The sequence below is a fragment of the Leptinotarsa decemlineata genome, unplaced genomic scaffold, assembly GCF_025532065.1.
Source record: "Leptinotarsa decemlineata unplaced genomic scaffold, Ldec_3_MD MMD2_P_RNA_scaffold_2, whole genome shotgun sequence".
NCBI classification, from domain to species: Eukaryota; Metazoa; Arthropoda; class Insecta; order Coleoptera; family Chrysomelidae; genus Leptinotarsa; species Leptinotarsa decemlineata.
In genome coordinates this window covers 20,693,816-20,718,799 of record NW_027412529.1, presented here as the reverse complement: position 1 = coordinate 20,718,799, position 24,984 = coordinate 20,693,816, and the positions used below count along the sequence as shown (strand labels likewise).

The window sequence follows — 24,984 nt, the reverse complement described above, 5'->3', positions numbered from 1 at the left end:
CGAAACTTGTGCAAGTCCCACCTTTTAACATGAGATTTTTAGCAGTTGTTGTATAATATGTGGTAGACATTGATTATCTGACAGTTGGGATAGAACCAATGTTTACATAGCGGTTGATTGAATAAGAAGAACTAACGTTCGCAGATTGGTTATAGTGAGTGCTATTGCTTTCTTTAGGACAACTGGGCGATTGCATATTATTTGATAACATTTCCTGAATACTTCGGATTCATATGAAAACAGGAAAAACATAAATAAAGTGAAATGATGGAAGTAAATATATAAATTTTACTGATATTTTATTAATCGCTAGTTCTTCATTATTCATCTCAACCATTTCTAAAATTAATCTTCTCGAATGATTTTTTTTAGTATGTGAAGTTTCAGTAATAATATAATCAATATGACGGTCATACTGCCAAGGAACATAATTTAATATTTCTCCTACAATCACTCTTCCGAGAGATAATGCGACTAATGTTCTAGGTGTCTGACCAATATGACTTCACAATTTCAACAAGGAATTTTGTAAATGCAGGGTACAGTGAGTACCACAAATTTGTCTTATTTACCTACCCGACGGAAGCAGTCGTAGACTGACCAAAGGTCAGGTCCTCACTAGATTGATTAATATACTCTAGTATCTGTCGATATGGCAAATGATTATTTTCCACAAGAAAATTCAAATCATGGTAGTAGAGCACCTACTCTATGCATGGCCCGTCTCCGACCGTATCAGGTTTTCAGTTTTTGGCAGAGTATGACTCTTGACAGCTGATCTTGAAAGATTATTCACCAAATAATAGACTTTGTCAAGAAACTGAATTCATTTGGTCAAGTTTGAAGTTGCAGTGGAGCATTGAACAGGCCCACTCACTTTGGACCTACCAACCTTTCTACCTAATTGCAGAAAATGTGCATTTAAAATTATTATAGAATTTTCAGGATATAGGTTTAGAAAAAAAACTAAATGATAGATTTGGTAAATATAATAAATGAACAGATTATCCCATTCAATGTGAATTCAGTCTAAAATATTTCGATTACTATGATATCACAACAAACTGAGATTTTTTGTGAGTTTGTTTATTTCATCTTCTAAACCGAATAAGCTCAAGACAGTAACTGATCCTGGTGGTATTTGGGTAAGTCCTCCATCTTCAACTAGGTAACATGGAATATGAAAATCTTTTGCTTTCTCCAAAAGCTCTTTCAAATGAACATCATCATTGCCTTTCAATACAATTTTTTTCTCGCTGAAATAAAATTTGTTACTATATTACTAAAAGAAATATTTACACCCTGAAAAATGGCATTTTTCTTATAGACTAAAGAAAAACCTTGTACTTTATTTTCGAGTTCCTATGGTTCAAGCTAGTATACCTTATGAATTGTTATATAAGCTTCCCTGCTTAGTATGAAGTTACAAAAAGTTAAAAACGATGAAAACTTATTTTTCTTCAATATATTTTACGAAACCTTTAAGATAATAAATATTACCCTAAAATTTTCACTCATTTTAGAAATTCAGTTTTTTTATTGCAGAAAAACAGATTTTATTTATATTCCCTGAATTGCGAAATTTTTCTATTAGCCACCACTTTTTATAACATCTAACTCAGTCGTGTCAATGATATGGCTCGCCATCGCAATGTGTCACAGAAACGCAATGTGTCACAGAAAGAAGAATCATGTTTTTCAGAGCTACATGGTAAAAATCTGATTGTCACTCGAATGTATTCATATATTCAAGCCTTTGAAACAAATTTGAGGTTATGGGAAAATCAGATAAAAATCAAATTATGGATATCATTTCCCTCATTTAAAATCATTTGGCACAGTGAAAAAAAATTAGATCAATATTCTCAACTTCTGTAAAATCTAATCACGGAATTCAACAATCGTTTTGAAGAGTTCCATAAAATGAATGAAATGGAATTTCCAATTTTCAACAATCCATTCAGTTTTTAAGCTACACAGGCACCAGTTCGTTTGCAAATGGAGCTGATAAATCTTCAATCGGACAGTATTTTGAAAGAAAAATGTAAGGAGTTTTAACACTCTTACATTTTATACACAATATTTCAAGAGTTTGATAACCAAACAGAATTAAAAAAGTATACAGCAAGAATTCTGTGCATGTTTGGTAGTACCTATTTATGTCAGCAGATGTTTTTCGTCATGAAAATAAATAAGAATAAACCTCGCAAACAAACCAAACCAAAGAAACATTTCCAATCAATTCTTGAAATAATTAACAACGAATGTGATAACTGACATCAATGAGCTTGTCAAAAACAAGAGAAGTCAGTTATCTGGATCCTCGAGCTCAAAATAATTACCCCCTTTTATAACTTTTATATGATTTTCAACAACCATATATTATATACCTACTGTATAATTGAATAAATAAAATGTTATAATAATTCAGTACATTTTTTTATTTGAATCGGCCCGCCTACATGCACATTCTAAATTTAATATATGACCATCTACGAAATTGAGTTTAACACTCTGATCTAACTGATGCTCAAATTACTTATTGAAGTTGACAAAAGAATTGGAAAATGTATAACAATAGTCTTGCACTGAAGTCGTTTATCAAATAGGTAGGTAGATAACTAAATTTTTCATTAAAGATACCATAGTACTAATTGCCTTTCCAAACTGTAAAATTAGTTTCTAAAATGGGCACTGATTCAGAATTGGCCATGAACTGTATTTTATTGATACGCCAATATAGCACAAGGTCAGTGTTTCCCGATATTGATATAATGTAAGCTAAATAAACTTATTGTCATTTTACCATATTCCTGTAGAACACTGATCTCAACGTGTGCTTCACCAATTAGGATGGAGTATCCGAAAAGAATCTCGACTGTTGAGATAATCTCCTGATGCGCCAACTTGATTAGTAAAACGTGTGTCAAGCAAAATTTTACGGTTCTAGTGTGTAGGACAAGTGTCTGTTTGATTCATTATATGCCAGATTTTCTATTTTTACTTATAAACTTATTAATCAACCGTGAAGAGTTGATGATAAAAATTTATCCCGAGATACTCAGCAGAAACCTGTATACAGACAGGTTGTAACCCAAATATCAGATGAGAGCTGGAAGCTGGAATACACTGTACACGTAGAAATTTACATTACACATGCCCATTAAATTAATACATATCAGTCTTCCAGGAGGAAAAATATACAATCTCTGCAATGGGTAAATTAATGTGAGACCTCAAATGAATTATCAGATCAATATCCTCACAACCAGGCTGCACTAAATGCAGACAGACCCAAGAGTGAAATAGGAACTTGTCTGAAAATGACTTGAAGAACTGAAGAAACAGGCAGACAGGAACAGATTCACTCTATACTAGGTAACAGGCAATGAACCCTTAACCAACTGTGGGTACACTAAAACCTTAGGTTTAGGACCAGCTCAGAAAATGGGTCAATAGCAAACATGAAGAATACTGGAAATTGTTAGTGAATGAACAAAAATTCATAATAAGCCTTGTTTGTTTTATTGTGTTTCCATGACATTGTTGTAGTTTTTCATAAGTGAAGTTGAGTTAAACACATTCTTCTCTTGCTGTTTAACTCAAGTCTTGGATTATCAATTCTCAACAGGCTATATGAGCCCAGATATCGCTCGGGAAAGTTCAACTCAATTTTGACAACTGCTAAGTAAGAGCATAGTCAGTTTCTGCCGAATTCAATTAAAGAAAGACCATTCAACAGTATAGCAGCACCCTGTCATCTAACAATGATATACCACCGATGGAGAAACTGATTGGACGTGAAAATTGCTACATGTGGAAATTTGCGATGCACGCTTACCTCGAATACAAAGAATTATGAAATTACATTCCTGGTGATAAACAAAATACAAAGAAAATTACAAAAGCCAAGTCTAAGATAATCCATGCCTCAGAACTCATCAATTACATATATGCATCTACAACCCCTTTGAGGATTCTAAACCCGAAAAGTAAGACTTCTTGCACTCCACTCCAATCACCACACAGCTTGACAATTGTTGTTCAACATGAATAAGTCACGTTTTAATTTACTTTAATTATTTAGATCAGAACATAATACCTGATATTTATTATATTTTATTTGTTGATATCTATGTAATTTTTGACCAAGAGTCATCCTTGAAAATGATTGATATATATTGGTCTTATTTATGATTTTATAGAAGTGGATATTTTGATTTATGAAGATAATTTGTTTCTTAAAATCTATGATAAGTTTGAACTTATATAGAGACATAGCAGAGTTAAGATTGCAGACTCCTTTGAACAATTCTTCACATGCTATTTGATGATGCTTCTTTTTTTTCTGCATAATGAATGCATCATTTGTATAACTTGAGGATCCTCAGAAAATGGGACCATATGACAAAGAACTCTGAAAACATGAACAAAATATACCATTTTCAAATAATCAAAACTGACTGACTGCTTCAATAAAAAACAAACAGAGCTCAATTTGGCTACCAATTTTTTAATATGTCCTTCCCAAGTTGATTTGTGATCTATTGTAACTTCTAAAATTTTTATTGATTCGGTTTGTTGAATTATTTGTTGATTCATTTATATTGTTCAACTAGGATCATAACTAATATTTTTAGATAAAAATGCCATGAAAAATGTTTTATTGGTATTAAAAGATAATCTATTGTTGTGACAAAAATCATAAAATGTTTGGGCGCTTATATTTGCCCTTGCACAACACTCTTGAGCTGTTAGGTGTTTTAGGCAAACTTCGTGTCAGCTGAGAACACAATTTGTAAAAAAGTTAGGTCATTCATGAAACTATGAATAAGAGTGGCCCAAGTACGGAATCCTGAGGTACCTCCCTTAAGTAACATATTGTATGTCAAATATACCATTGTTTAACACTATACACTGACTTTTCGCAACTGAATATGAGCTCAGGCTGTCATTACCTATTCCTTTAACACCCAGATATTCTAATTTATCAAGCATCATCTTATGGACTACGATATCAAATGTCTCTTTTAGATCATAATTGAGCACAAGCGGAGTTTCCTTTCTATTCAACGTGTCATAGACAAAAGATATGAGTTTACTTAGAGCAGTGACTATAGATTTAGCACTATTCCACATATTTCATCGATTCCAGGACATGGCATCAGCGATGATCTTTTTAGAATTTATTCAACTTCAATGGTTGTAACTAGGATAATAATTAAAGTTTTTAATTAACGATGGGAGAATTTGATATTATTGTATTTTGACTTGGCACATGAAACATCTATGAAATGAATTGATGGATGTAGTCGTTACTATGTGGTAGGAGATCATCATGAAAAATGAGAATTGAAACTTCCTATGTTTTTATAAATGTTTAACATAAATCATGGGTTATAAGTTCTCAAGATACTTGGGAAAGTACACAAGAGCACTTTTATAAAGGGTCCATCTAAGAAGAAACTGACAAACTGCTTCAACAGGGCAGGGATCTGCTCAAAATAATTACACGGCTTCTCACTGTCCATTCAGAGAACAGGAAAGTGTTATGGAGAGCATAGCTGCAGGTAGTGCAACAATGGGGTATAGGATAGCTCTTTATATTTCACAGGAGGCAAGAAATTCATGAGAAATCTAAATTATTCCTAGAAGAATATGACAAATATCCTACAAAAAGACCTCTATAAATTAGAATAGGAAATATTGTTGGAATGGGCGTAATGAAAAGATCAGTAGACAAATACTATAATCCCATGAGGCTACAAAGATATAGAAAGAAATGTGTAAGATGGCTTCAATATAATGAAATACAAACTTTTATAAACACATCATCCCCAGATATTTCTTCTAGATGAAAAAGGCAACTTCTTTCTAGTGAAATTCAATTACACTTTTTCTTTTTCAATTTGTATGCCAAACATTAATAATAGAATTTGATACTGACATTATTCATGGGAAATAACAATGAATGAAAAATTATTGATAATAAATTTCGCTAACATTTTCAAGTTTTCAATCTTAAAGTGGACCTATATTTTTGAGCACAAAAATATCCCATTTTTCATCAGCAGTATATTTTGGACAATCACTGGGGAGGAGGATCTTCATCAATCCTTATGACTTGTGAAAGAGTACACACATACTATCAGTATGGAATTCATATCAAATGTGCAACAGCTCATCTCAAAAGAGAATGATGTAGAGATTACAAAGAGGATGTGTAGCAATGTGTTCAAAATAATGCTGATATGTTGTTGACAAGTGTCATTCAAAACAGGATACAGTTTTTGAACATAGTGTGTTTTGTTGGTAAATTCCAAAACTGGAATAGCCATGCTAGTCATTTTTATGGTGTTTGATTTGTAATCCAAAGTACACTTCTAATGTCATCCAAAACAACAGAATTTTTGGTGAGAGAACTTGAAATGTTTCTTAAAATTGTTATTGATACTATCAATAACATCATTGGTGGTTTTTCTTTGATAGGCTCTTCTGATTATTCTAGCCATGTTGGTGGGATACAAAAAAAACATCACCTACACTAAATTCTGTGGGTAGAATTTTTCATTTAAGGGATTGTGTAGCATTTTTCATGAAGAATTTCTGTGAATTTCAATTATGAAATTTAGTGTACAAATTGAGACAGATAATGTATAAGTCAGTAGTGAAGTAGTTATTTTAGAAGCACTATTTTTCATAAAAAAACTATCATCCATTATTTGCACAAACGATATTTTTTTATTTTGTGGATCAAGATCTTCAGATGATGTGGTGCTGCAGGTTTTTCCAGGTTTTCCTGAAGCTGAAAAACCAAATGCGCCACTGGAATCAATGAAGTCACCCCGGAGCACCAAATAATTTTTGTTTCAAAATTTCATGATTTGTATTAAAAATATATATTATCAAACAATCAAACTCAAATTAATTTTTTGTTGTGTCAATTTTTTAACTATTATAAGACCAATAATAATGTTTTATTTATGACTTCACTATCAAATTTACTAAAATATTTCATATTATTGCATCATTATTTCCAAAGGAAAGTATTAGGGATGCAACATTATTATTTCAGGCAGAAATTATTAGGGTAGGCGTACCACTTATAGTCATTCCTCCAGTTATAGCCACTTTCTGTGTTTTTCTCTCATAACTAAGATATATAGCTTAGGTTGTGCTGGCTTAAGGGCTAAAATCGGTCTTCAAACATTCATGCCTAATGTCACACTTGTGTATGGCATTTGCGAAGCTAACCTACAAATTTATGCAAATGTGTTTCCCGACTTGTCGCATTTTTAGAATTAGTATCGTGTTTACTAAGCACCTCAGGTGAGTAACAAACCCTATAGTAGATGTTTGGTAATATTGGCACTAATAATTTGCTGTCTGCACATTTATATATTGTTTGTGCTTATTTGTGTCTATTTAGTAATTTTTGGGCTTGTGTTTTTATAAATAACAGGTGGCTATAAATAGAACACATAATAAGACATTTCTCTATATTAGCCAATGGGATGGCTATATTTAGACGAATGTTGTGCCATTTTTAGCCATGTTTTTTTTAGCGTAAATATTTCATCAAAAATGGCACCGACAAAAAAGAAAAAAGGTCAAAGGACCATAATTTTGGACAAAGGAATAAAGGTCCTATTCATCAATACACAGAAGAACAACTTGCACATGCACTTCAAGCAGTCGAACAAGATGGAACGGCGGTGGCAAAGGCCAGCAAGAGTTTTGGGGTGCCTAGAACAACCTTGCGTGATAAATTAAGTGATAAACTTCGACCAAGATGGAAAAAGTTGGCAAAAAATGTTTTCTAGGTAAGGATGTTAGACAACTACTAATAAAAAGTACCTTGAAAACAAATTCGTTTTTAGGTAAGGACATTGATGACCAACTTGAAAAGTGGATATTGACCAACGCAAGCCATGGGTTTCCAGTTAATAAGGAAGGGCTAATGTATTCTACTCAGCAAATATTGGAAATGGTTCGAATCCTTCTTGAAACGTCATCCTCGAATAAGCCAAAAACACTCAGAATATATTAACAAAGCCAGCGCTGCAGTTACCGAACAAAAGATTAGGGCCTAGTTTGCCGAAGTCAAGAACTCAATTGAAGATATTGAAGTTTTTAGTCAACCAGAAAGAGTCTGGAATATGGACGAAACCGCTGTGTTTCTGTCACCAAAAGGAGCACTGATTTTGAGAGAAAAGAGAAAAAACATCTATAACATAACTTCAACGTCTGAGAAAGACAATGTTACAACTTTAATAACAGTAAACGCTGCAGGTCAAATGGCTGCTCCATTAACAATTTTCAAGTATGATCGCTTGCCTAAATCAGTTTTGGAGGCAGCGCCTATAAACTGGAGCATTGGCAAAAGTGACAGTGAATGGATGCAGAGTGAACAGTTTTTTGAATATTTTGCCAATATTTTCGACCCTTATCTATCAAACACCAATATTCAACGTCCTGTTGTAGTTTTTCTAGATGGTCATTCATCACATTTGTCGCTTCCAATTAGCACTTTTTGTCAAGAAAAAAACATAATTTTAGTGTGTCTTCCACCAAATTCGACCCATATTATGCAGCCACTCGACGTCGCATTTTTCTTCCCTCTTAAGCAAGCTTGGAAAAAAATCACAAGAAACTGGTTATTTAACCATGACGGTGAAATCTTAAAAAAAAGACGTCCCCGCTGCTTTAAACGAAGTTCTCCGAAATGGAAATTTTAAAGATAGTATAATTGCCGGCTTTCGAACATCAGGACTATTTCCGCTTGATCCTAGTGCTGTTAATTATAGTAAATGTATGAAACCACAGTCCCGTGTTCGAGAAGTTAACCAAAGTCCTGATAAAAACGTAGCCTTAAGATGCATAAAAAAACAAATTAATAAAAGGACTGTTTTAGATCTATTTAACGAAACATTTGAAAGAAAGGAAGAATGGTAGGGAGATATCACATACTTAGAACTATATAAGTTATGGAGGAGTCGTAGAGAAGCCTCAGATACGGTTACTATTGAAAAAGAACTACCTTCAAATGGAATTCTGGAAGATGCACCTCTAGAAATTTTAGATAGGGACCATACGGAGATCAATGAAGATGAAGATATCATTTTTGAATTTCCAGAATGGAATGATGATAATGACACAAATATCGACACCAGTTCAAATTTTGAAGCTAATACAAAAATAAGTGATGCACCAACTATCAATAATTGTGACAATATCAATCTTGATCTCGGTAATAGTGACACCGATACCCCTGCAATTGATATAAAATCTACAGAAAGAGCAGAAGCGACGAAATTTCAAAACGTAGAAAATATAAGTGATACAGATTCCGTTGATCAGTTAGCAATGAGTGAGGATGATAAGAATACGCCAAAAAATTAATTATCGATCAGAATATAGTTATAAAGCCTAAAAACACTATTAAAGATATTCTGCAAGATGTTCTTCAGTATCCCGAGCCTAAAGCTTCAATAAAAAAGCGAAAAAAGGATGACCTGCCTTCAGTTTTGACTACCGACAAGTGGATTCGGATAGCCCAAGCTAAAGCTGATGAATTGTCAAAAAAAGAAGAGGAAAAAAATCAAAGAAAACGCAAGAAAGAAGAAAAGCAGAGGAACATTCTTAACAAAGAAACGATAGAAACAAAAAAAATAAAAAATTTAAAAAGAAAACACACAGATATAGTACCATCAATAAACGATGACCTATCAAGCCGCCTCACACCTCCAAAAGATATGATAAATACGATTAGAGCAAAGACAAAAGAAGAAACTAAGAAATGGGATCTGGGTTCTTATGTAATCGTTCATAATGATCGAATGTATTATCCTGCTAAGATTTTAAAAATAGATGAAAATGATATTAAGTGCTCAGCGATGGAAAAAAGTGGATTACACTGGAAATGGCCAGATGTAGCTGATATTACATGGTACTCTTCAGACAAAGTGATTGAAGTAATAACGGAGCCTGAAAAAGTTAATTCTCGAGGTTTATTCTCTGTTCGCCAAATGTGCGATTATTCCTAATGACACTTAGGTGTATTATATATTATATAATAACCATGAAACTTTTTTTGTAAATAAATTAATCTTTATTTAAGTAAAGTGTCTATAATAGGAAAAACTGCAGTTTTCCGTTATTTTGTTTTTTTTATTGTTACGAAAGGATCGCTTTATTTTCTTTTACAAATGGTTACAACAAGGACTAAGCGATCTATCATTCTATATAATAGAACATAACCACACATCAACTTCATGCAAAATACAATTCATAAACTATTAAATAATCCTTACAGTGGCTATAACTGGTATGTCGACCCTACACCTCTACAATGGTAAGTTACAATAATTTTATAATTTCATCTCGAACATGCATAAGAATTATCAAAATAATAAAAAAAATTACCCCATATTCTCCCATCTTTCTAATGACTTTTGTTCATTATGTCTTATCAAATCCTGATATAAACCTAAACAAGCATGTCCAACCTATAAAAAACTTCATTAATTGAAAATACCATATTAATACAATCAATATACTTGTGCTGCAATTTTCCCTACTCCCATTCTCAAAGACATGTTGACAACAAAACTCATTTTATAGTACTGTTCCTCTTCATCATCTGAGCTTTCATCTTCATCACTTTGAGGATCTGTCTCATTTGAAACTCTTTGAGGAATTGTTTCATGGGATTCTCTGTGTTCATGTTCCTCTTCTGATAATGTTTGAGGAGTTGATGAAAAATCTTCAGGTTCACCATGATCCCTAAATATATATTGAACTGCTCTGTCAAGTGACACATTTTCTGTAACAAAAAGAGCCTACAAAAATACTCACATCAAAAAATAAAATTATTTAAATTAATTACCCACCTCATTTGCCTTTTCAAGACTTATTCCCATTGAAACCAACTCATGTAGAAAATCCTCATTTGGTTCCCATGATTCACTCATTGTTTTAATGATTCAAAAAAAGTTACTGTGGTAAAAAGCTGAACACACCTACCAGTGGTTTATTGAGTCGGTATAATCGAGCCCAAGATGGAGATATTCGACAATTTCGAGAACTTCTCGATTTTTACTCTGAACACAGTTTTTAGACAATACTCATTTAAAGTTGAACAATAATCCAATAATATTCTCTTTCGTCGTATCCTATGTTTAATGTTTACGTTTTACGTTACACTTTTGTGGTTATATTCAGGGCACAGAGGAAATTTCATTCATCTGCATCGTATCACAGCATAGGCAACAATATCACAGAACACCTATAGTTAGGGTGTTCTGTGACAATATGCTGTCATGCTGTGTAGTGTCACATCATACCAGTGTTGCCAACCAGTAGAACTATAAAGTCGCTACACATGAATCAAAATTCCGCCACACTGCTTCATATTCCGCTACGCTTGTATATCTGACACAATCAGTTGACTCATGCGCCATATCCAAAATTGAATACCACAGAACTTACAGTTTGTAGTTTGCGTACCGTTCAGATACCACCAAACTGCTGTCACTAATGTAAGTAATCAGGATCATGATAATTTTCAATCGTTCAAATCAGTGGATGGTACCTAATTTTCTAAGTTTACAGCAGTTAATTTTTGAAATTTGTCGTCTCGACCAAATATTTCTCTGCTTGAAAAAATGATTTTGAAAAGTAAAAATAAAAATAAATTTTTTCACCTACGTATAGTCATACTGAGCTCTTGAACGATCATTCGCGACACGACTAATCCATCCTTTCAATCCGGAATCAGACAATGTTAATAAAAAGTTTGTTTTCGAGACTTTTTGTATTTTTTTGAACATATCCCATTTCCGAGCGAAAGAGCGATAGCTCTTTCGCTCGAGTCATAATCAGATGAACTATCTTCTATAGTAGATGAACAAGGCGGGAACGAGACCACTTCAAAGTCATGTGTCGCTGGTAAGTATTTCAGAGAGAAACTTTAGTGAGTGGAATTGAGAAACGTGTGATGTCATCGACGCAGGATGGAACGAGTATCGTAGCGATTCAAGCATGGAACTCGGCTCCCTTGGTGCTCCGCCTCACCTATCAGCCCCCTTAGTACTCCGCCATCGGCCCCCTTGGGACTCCGCATCACCGCTCAGGCCCTCTTGAGACTCCGCATCACCCCTCGGTCCCTTTGTCTCGTGCCAGTGAGGTGATTCTAATTAAAAAAGGTTTATAGTTATGAGATTCGAACCTGGGTTGTCCACGCAGTAGACATCGTCCTTAGCCTCTACACCAACGTAAGATATTGAAATTAACTGCGAATGTTGGGTATTTACAGCGTAAGATTTGTCGGGACCGAAATTGACTCATTTTATATACTTGACAGCATTTTTTTTTATTTCCGTGGAATGTAATTGTCATTATCATATTGAAGATAGGAAAATATACTTAGATTTGGGAAATAATTAATATTTCATGTAAAGATGTGTATGTGTGTGTAAGAGCGAGAGATGCGTGTGACGTAATCGAGGCAAAGAGAGATGGAGATGGTATCGAGGTTTTACCGGTTACTAGCGCAAGCAGGTGTTGCCGGTTGTACAATAAATCATTGTATATGGGACAATGTAGCATTGCCGGATACTTAGATTTGGGAAATAATGGCAGGTTCGGCGTTACCGGTTGTAAAATTCGTCGTTGTTTATGGGGCAATGTAGCGTTGCCGGTTTGAAAATGAAGGGTTAGGAATACGACTGTGTACAGTATGTCTCAAAATACATCATTTAGAGAAAAAAACATGGCGTCGAAGTGTGCAGGGTGCGTCAAAATATGCCATTTAAGAAAAAACAAGTCAGTTCAACAGAAGTCTAGCATTCCAACATGCCAAAAGGGCACTAATTCTCGTATCTTTGTTAACCAAGTTAGCATCATCAGGAGAAAGAGGAGATCCAAAAGTGTCGAGAGGTTGAGCATTGTGGACTCAACGTGAGGGCAATGGGGGAGCGAAGTATTCGACAATGACATTTCAAAATACGTTGTTTTGCATAAGTTTCGAAGGAAAACGATGTTCCGTACGTTTTCGACCGTTTTTCGTGTCTTTACGACCGTTTTTCGTGCGCCGGTTTTGCATGTATTTTCGACCGTTTTCCGTGCGTTTTCGATCGTTTTTCGTGCGCTTTCGATCGTTTTTCGTGCGTTTTCGACCGTTTTGCATACGTTTTCTAATTTTTTTGAGGGTATCATAAGGCGGTGAGGTTAGATAAAGAAGAAGAAATTATTTTGAATAGAAATTTATTATACATTTTTATTTTGGTGATATATCACAAAGCCATTTGTATAAAATATCTACGTTTCGGAGACTGCAATTGTAGTTGGTTCGCTTGTGAATGTGATGCATACAGGGTGAGACACCTTCGTTGTTGTCGAATCTGGGAACCATCCATGTTGTATTGTCATAGCCCTTCAAATTCACAACGCGTGTAGGTATATTCAACTCGTGAAATCTTTCAGTTAGAAAGTCACGTTTTTGATGTCTTCGCACATAAATGACATCGACCCCTTGTAGATTTTCCGTGAGGATGGCATCCAATTGATTATATTCCACAAAGCCAGAGGAATACCTCAATCCGTGAATGTTTCGCTCCAAGTAACAGGCGGTACGGCGATCTTCTTTACTCAAACAGAAAAATGGTGTGTTTAGCAGCAGTAAAAAGTTACTACACTGAATTCCAATCCTAATGGCTATTTCTTTAGGATGGAATTTTTGCTCGACGGTGAAGCCTTGAATATCTACAACAGCTATTCTCATGTTGACTCTTCGATTGATTCTGAAGCAAAATCACATGTTCAATTCCATTTTTTAATAATTTCGCTGAGTGGGAGGTGTTCTATGACAGTGTTGTGCACAATGATGCAATAGGCTCTAGTATTTCGAGGAAATTCCTTGGATGCTTCGATTTCAAGTTTTACATCAACACTGGAACTTTTGATGCTCTCATCCCTTCTGGAACAATCGATGACAAAGAGAGCTTTGTCCGTAAAGACGGTGGAAGTGAGAAGAGGAAAGAGGATTATGTTGATTAGCCAATTTGTAACTGAGAGCAAATTGTGAGTAGTTAAAATAAGCTTGCGAAAAATTCCCCTTTGCAAAATTCAAATGCATATTTTCCTTGGGTTAATTCTCACCGTTTAGAGTGAGCGTTATATTGATGATATTCAAATGATTGAATATTGTTGGATCATTGTTGACTTCAGTGTAGTCACGATTTTTTTGGAAACATACAATTACATAGCGAGAGCTTTCGAGAAACGAGGAAGTCTTGACGGCCGATATTTCATTTTTTGCACCTTGTGTGAGAGCAGGCAGCATATGAAGTTCCCATTTTCTGAACGGTATGAGAATAGGAGTGTTTGCCTGGATAGCTTTCAAAAGTTGCAATTTAATTTGATCATGCGGAAAAATTCGTTTAACTTTCAGTTCGATATTTTCAATTTCCAATTTAACTTCCGTTTTCGGTATTAGTGCAGCAGGAATCTCTTCTATTTTGGAACAGTTGCTATCATCTCCAGCTCGTACTAATCGAATGGTATATTTACCGTAGGAAACACACTGATAATCGTTGAAAATATTCAAAAATGCTTGATGGGTATGAGCATGTTGAATGATAGATGAGTTGTGTTGACACGCCTGTATTGTTGGGAAAAGTCCAACCGGAGGTGGCCAAGTGTTTGATATCTTCGTCGGTGGAGATGAGGAAGCCTCTAACAGTACTAACAATTCCAAGTTCACGAACTGCTTCCAATTCCTTACCATTCTGCCCATAACTAGCAGATTGAAACATGAAAGCACCAGCATCGTTTACGAATGACACCTTACCGTCCCCTTTGGTCTTCTCATCTTTTCCACTAATGAACAGCAGACTATCGTACAAAGTATCGTAGGCATCAGATTGATTGATGTTGATTTCAATAACATCGTTGTTGCGAAAAGATTTGACATATGGATAGTAGGTCCGCCATTCTACCTTCTGTATGGACTCATCGATTTGCGGTTTTCGGAAAATGTTGAACACTTGATTGGACAACATGATAACCAAGAGAAACAATTTATTTTCCGTTGTCAATAGTTGTCGACTGGTGAAGATCTTGGTGAAGACTGACTTGGGGTACGAAGGTGAATTATTTTTATAGATAGTCAGCACCATACTTCCGTTTCAATTCCAAACGAATTATTATTTCTTCGTTTCGGAAATCAATGAGCCTAGAATGTTGGTCGAGCACTCGCAGCGTAATATTGTTTATTTCGTCTCTATGTGCAATAGTTAGGTAAATGGGGTGATTAGGTGTTTCGTCAATTGCATACCCAGGATCAACACCAACAGCAAATTCGTATATCGTATGAGTCGGTGTGTCATTGTAGAAGGCTCCAAACGTAATGTTGCTATCTATGTGTATGGTGCGTACTTTAATGATATCCACAGGTAGATCGGATTCGTGATGTAAGTTTGGTTTGAGAAGAGTAGATGAAAACCCTAGTATGTGAGCCAAGCTATTCGCAGGTCGGAAATCAATCGATGCTTCAGACAGAATATTTCACTTTTCAGCGTATTTTTATTCGGTTTTAGATAGAAAAAATCCTAAGGGTTTTCCTTGAACATTTTATTCGTGATGTATTTGTTTATTAATTCTTCAGTGTCACCAATTTCGTAAGATCCAACAGGTATATCTATGCTTTTCTGTTTAGTTTTGTCAGCGTTTTCATAGTAGTAGAATTTCGTACCTTCTTCAATGTTGGGTATACTGTTGTACGAAGGGAAACTGAGCAAAGCCAAAGTATATTCAGAATCAGAATCTAATCGAATTGGTGGATTGAAATCGATGGAGAGTGTCGAAGAATGACTCGGAATGACAATCATAGACATGACTGATATAATGTCAGTATGTCATCTCCTTAAATAATGATTGAAACAACAACATTTTGAATAAAAATTATTTATTTCTGCAATAATAACATTCTATTTGCGAACTCACAAGACCATAATACATTGATTTTTGTAGCGATAACGCAGCTGATGTAGGTGGTACCTCATGTCGGTAACGGATGAAACATGGTAAACGAATCTGTAAAGCAAATCGATGTTGGTAGTCCTTTGGTAATATATGCCAAACATCCAATAATGCCCAAGGTTCAGCATTCGCAATCAAATAGTCGATCGATAAAGTTTTCAATTCAGCATCGGTTAAATCTCTCAAAGATTTATCTCCAACCATTTTTGCAGACATTATGGAGCAGAAACTGTAGGCACAGATGTCCGCAATTACTCTGGTCGAAATTTTGATACTGATCATTGTTATATGTAATCGTTTAACCCCCCCAAAATATCTTACCAATTCCATTGGAGGTTTGAGATTACCGAAACTATCAAAATATTGTACAGCATTGCCGTTTTTAATGTAAGCTACCCAATGAGTGCCTGCATTCAATCGAGAATCCAAGTTCAATAAAGCACATTCTCGCAGCCGAGGACCACGAGTTGGCAACGTGTCGCGCATAAAGACTCCACGAAAATGTGGAATTCTCAGTTGACGGGCACATTTTTTAATTTCCCAATCGTATAATGCCTCATGGGGTAGCTTCAGTAGGAGTTTTTTTGCTTTTTCGAGTAAAGACCTCGCTCTTTGCGTTGCTGTTGTTTCTTTAGGAACAGACGAAATCCTCGAGGTGTTTTGCGTAGGTACAAACCGGAACCTATATGTTCCATAGCTTTATTGTGACGTTAATCTTCTTCAAGTTTCTTTTTGGAATTTTTAGCATCTATTACGGATTTTGCCATAGCGCCCGCTCCACCTGCCAACGAACCCAAAGCTGAAAGGGCAGCGAATATAGGTATGAGGGAAAGGATTCCTCCAGATTTTGCTTCGAATTATATTATCCTAGGTATCCGTATGTTTTTACGTCCTCCAGCTTGACTCAATACCATTTTAGCAGCTCGCAAAGCCGAAACACTAGATTTCTTAATATTGGTAGGATGTGGCTTCTAATTTTTAGTAATTTTTTGAAGCATATTACGTCGAAAAGACAACCCCATGCCAAACTTACGTTTCGCTTTCATTGTAGTAGTTACGAGCCAAGCTGCAGCTTTTTCACCAAATCTAGCGTCTTTCGATTTAACCCGTTCCCAAGCTCTATTTTCTAACACTTGATCTGCTTTATGACGGTCTTCTAAGGAGTCGCTTTGAGAGTACGCGATATCGTGATCTTTACAATATTCGTTCAAAGGATTCACACCGGTGTCACCGCGTTCCAATCTCTTTTTCAATTTGGTGCCTGGTCCGCAAAACTGATAACCAGGTAGATGTAATTCGAACGGGAGCTTATTGATAATCGAATTGATGACACCTGCACCGGAGTAAGTCAACATTGAGAATAATTGGGTGATGACTGTGATGTTTTTATTTATAATCGTAGCGCACTCATTGTCCAACATCACATTATGAAAGTCGTTCAACAAGACAAGACATTACCTATTGAAAATTTAGACTTTTTGAATGAAGCCAACAATAGTAGTGTAGTTGGGAAGCACGGTATATTATTTACCCAATTCGTTTCGTGCAATAATTTGTAGGCCGAGTGGTTGTGGAAAGACAAACGCTATCTTAACATTGCTTTTCCATCAGAATGGCGCCAAATTTGAAACTATCTACGTATATTCAAAATCATTGTATCAACCTAAATATCTAGTGGTTCAAGAAATTTTCAGTAAAGTCAAGGGGTTCGGATATTATCCGTTCAGGGAAAATGAGGATATCATAAGCCCTCACGAAGCCAAATCAAATTCCATATTCATTTTCGATGATGTCGCATGCGATGGCCAACAGAAAATTTGCGAATATTATTCTGTATACAGGCATAAGAACATTGACGCCGCCTAACTGTGTCAGACATATTCAAAAATTCCCAAACAATTGATACGAGACAATTGCAATATGATTGTACTTTTCAAACAGGATGAAATGAATTTGAAACATGTATTCGATGAACACGTCACTCCCGACATGTCTTTCGATGAATTCAAGAGAATGTGTGCCGAATGTTGGCAATATCGATATGGAACCGTTGTAATAATGAAAGATTTCGATAAGAATGGTGGACGTTATCGTCAAGGATTCGACAAATATATAAGTATACACAGTGTGTGATGTAGTATAATTCACCATCATGAAACCGTTGAGAAAAGAAGTTGATGTTATTCGAAAGAATAAAATCAACGAAATTGCACGCATCATTCGAAAAAAATATTTGGCTCTGAAATTGGGCAAATCCGAAGAAGATGAGTCATTGCAAAGATTTTTCAAACCTCTGTCTATTCCTTTGAGGAAAATAGCTAATAAAACAGCAACACAGTCAGCTACTACCCCATTGATAATGAGGCAAAAACCGAAGTCAAACAAGAGACAGTGGAAGAGCCTGAAACGACTCCATTCCAATCCCTCGTACATGTTGCAGGTACAGATGAGGATGACGATGCTTTAATATCGTTTAATGTCTTAAGAACTAACATCTTGTTGACAAACACTTTGTAACTCTAATGCGTGTTACCATACGATAGATGCAATATATGAAATAGGGAATAAGCTTTTTTCCATTGGCAGGTACTTATTGAACACTAAGTTACAATGTAAATAATACTAAGTTCAGATCATAGATGAGGGAGAGAGTATCTTATAAATATGTATAAATTAAGTTTTTATGTATAAATAAAATTGTCTTAAAAAATTAAAATTGTAAGATAAAATTAAATTAAAATTAAAATAAGATTAAAATTAGAGTTACACTTGTATAGATAAAATTAATATTGTATAAATGAAATTAATGTTGTATAAATAAAGTTGTCAATAGAATTAAAATTTGTATAAATAAAATTATTTCGTCATGAGTTTAGTTAATCATCGTAATATTCTGTCAAGTTATAATAAACCTTGTCGATGAGATGATTTTTTAGGTTTTTCCTGAATATTTCATAACTTTCAGATACTCTTATGGACAAAGGTACCTTGTTGAATATTTTTAAACCATTGTAAATAACAGAATTTTTTATTAAAGTCGAGTTTGGTTTTGTAGTTCTAAGCTGATCAACCTGTCGTGTATCATATGCTATGTTACCTTCAGTATATTTGAACTTGTTTTTGTATATTAGGCTTGCTGTTTCTAGAATGAATATCGACGTCAGGGTTAATATTTTAGTCTTTTTGAATAACGGCCTACAAGATTCTGTCCATTGGGCTTTGCAAATGTATCTAACTGCCCTTTTTTGTATTACAAAGATAGAATCGAATAACTGGGATGTGCATGCTCCCCAGAACGCTATTCCGTATCTCAAATGTGCATCTACCAATGCATAGTATGCACATTTGGCCGCCTGGAATCCCAATTCATTTGAAACCACTCTGAGAGCATAACATCCTGAGGCAATTTTTTTTTTAAGGTTTGTTATGTGGTCCTCAAATTTTAGTCTACCATCTATTTGAAGCCCCAAGAATTTCGTAGATGGGTTATCTTCAATCATGGTTTCCCCTAGAAATAGTTCTGCTAGGGTACACTTGAAAGTGACTACTTTGGTTTTTTTTGTGTTGAATGCTAAAAGATTATCATCACACCACTGTTTTACTGTCTTGAGATCACCCTCCACGTTACTCTGCAGGGTGTTTATATTCTTTTCATGCCACAGAATTGTGGTGTCGTCGGCAAACATTGTGAACCTTCCCTTGATATTTATGTATGCCAGATCATTTATGTAGAGGAGGAAAAGGATAGGGCCCAAGATTGATCCTTGGGGTACTCCACACTTGATATCTAGTATAGAAGAGTGTGTCGATGTCCTGACAAATTGACTTCTTCCTGCTAGATAAGAGCACATCCAATTATATTCCATGCCTTTAAATCCATAATGATGAAGCTTCTGTAGCAGTATTCCATGATTGACGCAGTCAAAAGCTTTCGACAAATCACAGAATACCGCAACCAGAGCTTCCCCATCATTTATGTTTTTATAGGCCATTTCTAAAAAATTAAAAATCGCATCATTTGTGCCCTTTTTTTGTTGAAAACCAAATTGATGATCACTAATTATTTTGTTGGCCTCTAAAAATTCTATTATTCTATACTTGACTAATTTTTCAATTATTTTGGCCAGGGTAGGAATTAAACAAATTGGTCTCAAATTACTTGGGTCTCTTTGATCTCCTCCTTTGGATAGCGGTATGACTACCGCCGTTTTGAGAAAATGAGGGAAATTTCCTGTTGAAAATGAGTGATTTATAAGAGTGGCTAAGACCTCCAAAGCGTTGCCAGGTAAATTTTCAAAAATTTTTATCGATTGACAGTCTATCCCTGACGTTTTTTTATTTTTGAAACTTCTAATTGTTAGTTTGATCTCCTCAGCATTTGTTACATAGAAGTGAAATGATTCTTCAACCTGAATGTTTTGGAGATATGTTGAGGGATCGCGGGATTGCTCAAGTGGTGCTGTTATCTTTTCTGCTATAGTGCAGTAGTAGTGGTTAATTACGTTGGGATCTAGCTTTATTTCTGTATTTTCTTTGTTTTGTTTGCCTCTCAACTGGTTAACAATCTTCCAGGTTTCTTTTGATTTGTTATCAGCGTCATTGATTCTAGAGTGATAATAGTTATTTTTTGCTCTTCTGATAATAGTCCTATATAGTTTTCGGTAGTTGTTATAATAGTCCTCAAAAAAAAACGTTGTTCAAATATTTTCTGATGTAATGGAGGGTGCGCATATTTTTAGCAGAAACTCTAATTCCTTTTGTGGTCCAGGGTTTCCTTTTTTTAATTTTAATTTTTTGTTTAGGGAAACATGTTTCGAAAAGGCTGGTCATGTTTGAATAAAAACTTTGGAATGGATCTGCTGCTGATAAGGTATTATTCCAGTCAAAATTTGCACAAAAAGTATTGAATTTTTGAAAGTTACCCCTGCTATATATTCGACCAATTTTTTGTTTTGTTTTCTTTCCTTCAATATCAATTTGTACAGTGCAATATATCGTCTCATGGTCAGATAAGTTGTTTGCATTTACATTACATAATATTTTAGTTTCGTCGAAAGTAGTGCAAAAGTAATCTATTAAGGTTGAAGAATACTGTGAAATTCTGGTCGGCGCGTTTACATGCATCACAAGATTAAAATTTATAAGTAGGTTATTAAGCCTCTGAGTGTCAGCACTATTCTGATCCTCGAAGTTAATATTCAAATCTCCCGTCAGTATGATCTGAGAATTAATAGGTACTTTCGTAAGAAGACCTTCTAATTTATGTAGAAAAGCATTTACATCCGAAGCAGGAGCTCTGTATAAGCAAATCAAAAATGTATTTATTGTTATTATGTGAAGCATTGTAAATTCAAAAACTTTTTCTTCAATGAGTTGGTTATATTTATCTATACTTCTGATTGTAAAGTTCTCAAATAGAGAATCGTGAACAAGGATAGCTGTGCCTCCATGTAAATACTCACTTCTACAAAACATAGACATCGCCCTGTAACAAGGTAGAGGTAGCGGTTCTGTCTTTTTTAGCCAGTGTTCGGTTAATGAAAGAAAATTTGGATATTCGAGTTCTTCCAACAATAATGTGAGTTCATCTATTTTATTACGAACAGATTGAATATTCAAAGTGAAAAAGGTTAAGTACTTTTCGTGACATTTTGCTTTCTGGCTAAAAAAGACGAATGCGTCAAATGTGCCTTTATTTGGAGGTCCGATCTGCTTCTCTCTTCAGAGTAACTTGAAGTTTTGTTTTGTGTTTTTTCCTCATCATAATTATTATTGTTTCGATAGTGCCCGTCTTGTTTCGTGGGGTTGTCAACATTGTCGTGAGCTGGAGAAGGTGTTGATGGTCGTATAGACTCAGCGGTTATCTTGCATGTTGTGGTGTTATCATCCGCGCATTTGAGAAGGGCCTTAGAAAGAAAATGTTTTCCAAGGTTGTTTATTGTTCCATTTCTATGATAGTTAGTCCACTTCAGTATTGAGTTTATGTCCATAACATGTGTTAGATTCAAGTTTCTTATATGTAGTGCCTTGATGAATGATATATTTTCTTGGTATATCTCTTGGGTCCTCCTGGGTCCATATCGTTGATATTGCTTCAGTATGACTACAGTGTTGGTGTTATTGAGACTCACGATAAATTCGTCAATCAATCCAGCGTAGGGTTTACTAGGCCAAAGGCATACAATGTCCTGTCTTGTGAATTTCTTTGCGTTGCTTAGAGCTGTGTTTACAAGCTCTACGTCAGGGGCATTTGGTTTAATAATGACTTCAACACAGTGTTCTGTGGATTGTTTTAGGAGAAACCTCCCCAAGTCTCTACCATTTGTTCCCGTAACCACCAGCATTTTTGGCCTTGTCTCTCTTTCCAATATTGGCTTTTTAATGTTTGTTCCTATGGTTTCAGCTTTAGGCTTTGCTCCTGGTAGGTATGATAGCGTTTGGATCTGTTTGTTACTTGTTTGATTGCTGGTTTGAACATTTGCATCATTTTTGTTGCTGGGGAAATTGGTTGAGTTGTTACTGAGGTTGGAATTGTTTTTACTTCGCTTTAGTACAGATTCATTTGAGGTCGTTGGGTTTGAGATTTCCACCATATTTTGTAGTTTACAGTTCTTTTTCATATCTTTGTTTTCGGCATGTAGGCTGCATGCTTCCTTTCTTAATTCTGTTATTTCCTTGAGATTGGCTTCTCTCTCCCGTGAGAGACATTCTATGGAAGTCATCATATTATTTTTGATCTGAAAGAATTCTTCAATTTCCATTTGCAAATCGGCTATTTGTCTCGTCATTTTATCCACATCTTCTTGAAGTCTTTTACTTTCTCGTACAGTCATCAGATTTTCATGATTCAATTCCGCGAGGACGCAGTCTTTTTCCTTTAGTCTCTTTATTAGATCCTCTTCCACACTTATTGCTTCGTCATGAAAATCTGTAGAGGCTCGTTTTAATTTCTGAATGTGATTTTCTTTTTCTCTATTATCGTGTTTTAATTTGTTTAGCTCTTCCGATAAGTTGTTCATACTTTCCTCCGCCTCTAATCCCATCATCTCAATTTTAGCATCTCTTTCTTCTACATCTCGTTTTAAATTTTTAATAGCCTCCTCCATAGTACTAATCCGTTCTTCCTCTGCTTTGTTCTTTTTTACGCATTCTTTCGAGCAGAGTAATTTCGAACCTTCGATTAATATATATTTTTTTGTCCGGTCGACACAGCTGGAGTGGAACATATTAAAACACTGGATACAGCAAACATTTTGACACTCTTTGTTCTTGCAACATTTGAAGTTTGATGTCATTGTGAACCGGCCCTAATCCTCTAAGTATTGAAACACTTCCGTGTTTAAGCTTTGCCTATAATCACCGTACTAATGAGTTTATCACAGGCAAAAAGTCCGAACTGTTTTTAAGTCACTGATAATTTTTTATGATTTATCGTTAAAATTTGTAGCTTTTGCTTAGATGCACTTTAGGTTACAAATGGCGTTTTTATATGAGAGGTCCGCACTAAGAAGACAATTAATGGTTGCGGGAGCACTAAGTGAAGACACCATGCAAAAATCGCAATTTCTGGCAATCTTTAGACAACAGGAATATTCCAAAATACGGAGAACATAAGACTACACGTCTACACTTCATAGTCATAGATGATGATGAAAACGTCTTTAGTGGGTATACAGAAGACGAACAAGACGACAACGTTGCGTCAGGCATAAATGAACAAGTTTTAGAAGAAATATATCGATCAATATCCGATAATGTCTCCACCGTACATTAAAAACATTGGGGAAATGACAAGGAAATCGACAAAGTATACGGTCCCATATATGATGGGGTATCTTCAAAATGGTTCCTAGGCCAAAAGGAAATCGATTTTGACAAGCGTAGCGGATACATAAAATTGGCTGGGTATCACTGGAAAGGAACACCCGGTATATATGATCTGTTATTTCTCGACATGCCTGAAAATTATATTGCTGAGGATTTGATTGTATACAAAAAGATTTTGGATTTATCGAGCGCTCACAAGAATTCGGCTGGGCATCTAAAAGGCACACAGAGATACAAGTACACCAACATAATCAAATCGTTGTTTCTTACAGCGGGAAATCCTCGTAAAACTGGTACTGGGTTTTTTCAACCTAAAACACCTCTTACTACTACTACTGCGATGACATCATGTCTACCCAAAACGTCACCTCTTGCAATGACATTCAAAACGAAACCCATTGAATACATTTATTGGGACGATCCCAACGAGCTATGCGAACGTCTCAAATTATTGCTAGCCTCTCGAGATGCAGGAAATACTTCACACAACAATGAAATCATTGCCATTTTGAATGAACTCAAAGAGGCAAAAATAATTCTATAAGATACACTACGTTCACCAATACATTATCATTTTCAAAATGGTTATCGATAAGTTTGGACGCAGCGACAGCAACAGAAAGCGAAAATTGCCAACGCCCTCTGGAGGATGTTTGTTGCATTATACCTCAGATGGTAATATTCATTGCAGTGATGTGAAATTGTGTCATGTGAAGAGCCCCACCACTGATTACGATGTTGCTAATAAAAAGTATGTGGAAGGAACCAATAATGAACTTGCTTCATTTATATATCAACTAGCTAAGAAACACGAAAAAGAAATGATCCAAGTAAATGAAAAACTAACCAAATTTCAAGGTGACATCTCCAAACAAATTACCGAAATAAATTCGAAGGTACAATCTACTATCGAGGAAAACAAAAAGATACAAAATGAAGTTCAAGCATAACCATAGTAAAAGAGCGGGGTTCACAAATCTTCACCATCAGTCACAGATTCAAGAATATAATGTCAAAACTATGTTCTATCAAACAAAAAACGAGTTCTTAAATTCAGCGCTGAGTCCATTCCACTTATAAATCAGATGAATGCATCTTTTGGCTCATTCTGAACCA

At 35.2% G+C, this 24,984-nt stretch overlaps 1 protein-coding gene across 1 annotated transcript; it reads right to left on the bottom strand.

Moving 5' to 3' along the window:
- Positions 1-974: 974 nt before the first annotated feature.
- LOC111508306 (peptidyl-tRNA hydrolase 2, mitochondrial) lies at positions 975-11,286 on the bottom strand. The gene is made up of 4 exons (XM_023163758.2): positions 10,893-11,286; positions 10,560-10,841; positions 10,426-10,508; positions 975-1,256 (listed from the first exon to the last, which is right to left on the bottom strand). Exons 1-4 carry the CDS (start codon positions 10,971-10,973, stop codon positions 1,055-1,057), a joined length of 648 nt encoding a protein of 215 aa, XP_023019526.2. The 5' UTR covers positions 10,974-11,286; the 3' UTR covers positions 975-1,054.
- Positions 11,287-24,984: the final 13,698 nt, after the last annotated feature.

Excerpts from the sequence above, each read along its gene's own strand:
- LOC111508306 (XM_023163758.2), bottom strand. The coding sequence starts at position 10,973 with ATGAGTGAATCATGGGAACCAAATGAGGATTTTCTACATGAGTTGGTT. Across the intron at positions 10,842-10,892 it reads GTCTTGAAAAGGCAAATGAG|GCTCTTTTTGTTACAGAAAA; the intron begins GTGGGTAATTAA and ends GTATTTTTGTAG. Across the intron at positions 10,509-10,559 it reads TAGGGAAAATTGCAGCACAA|GTTGGACATGCTTGTTTAGG; the intron begins GTATATTGATTG and ends AGTTTTTTATAG.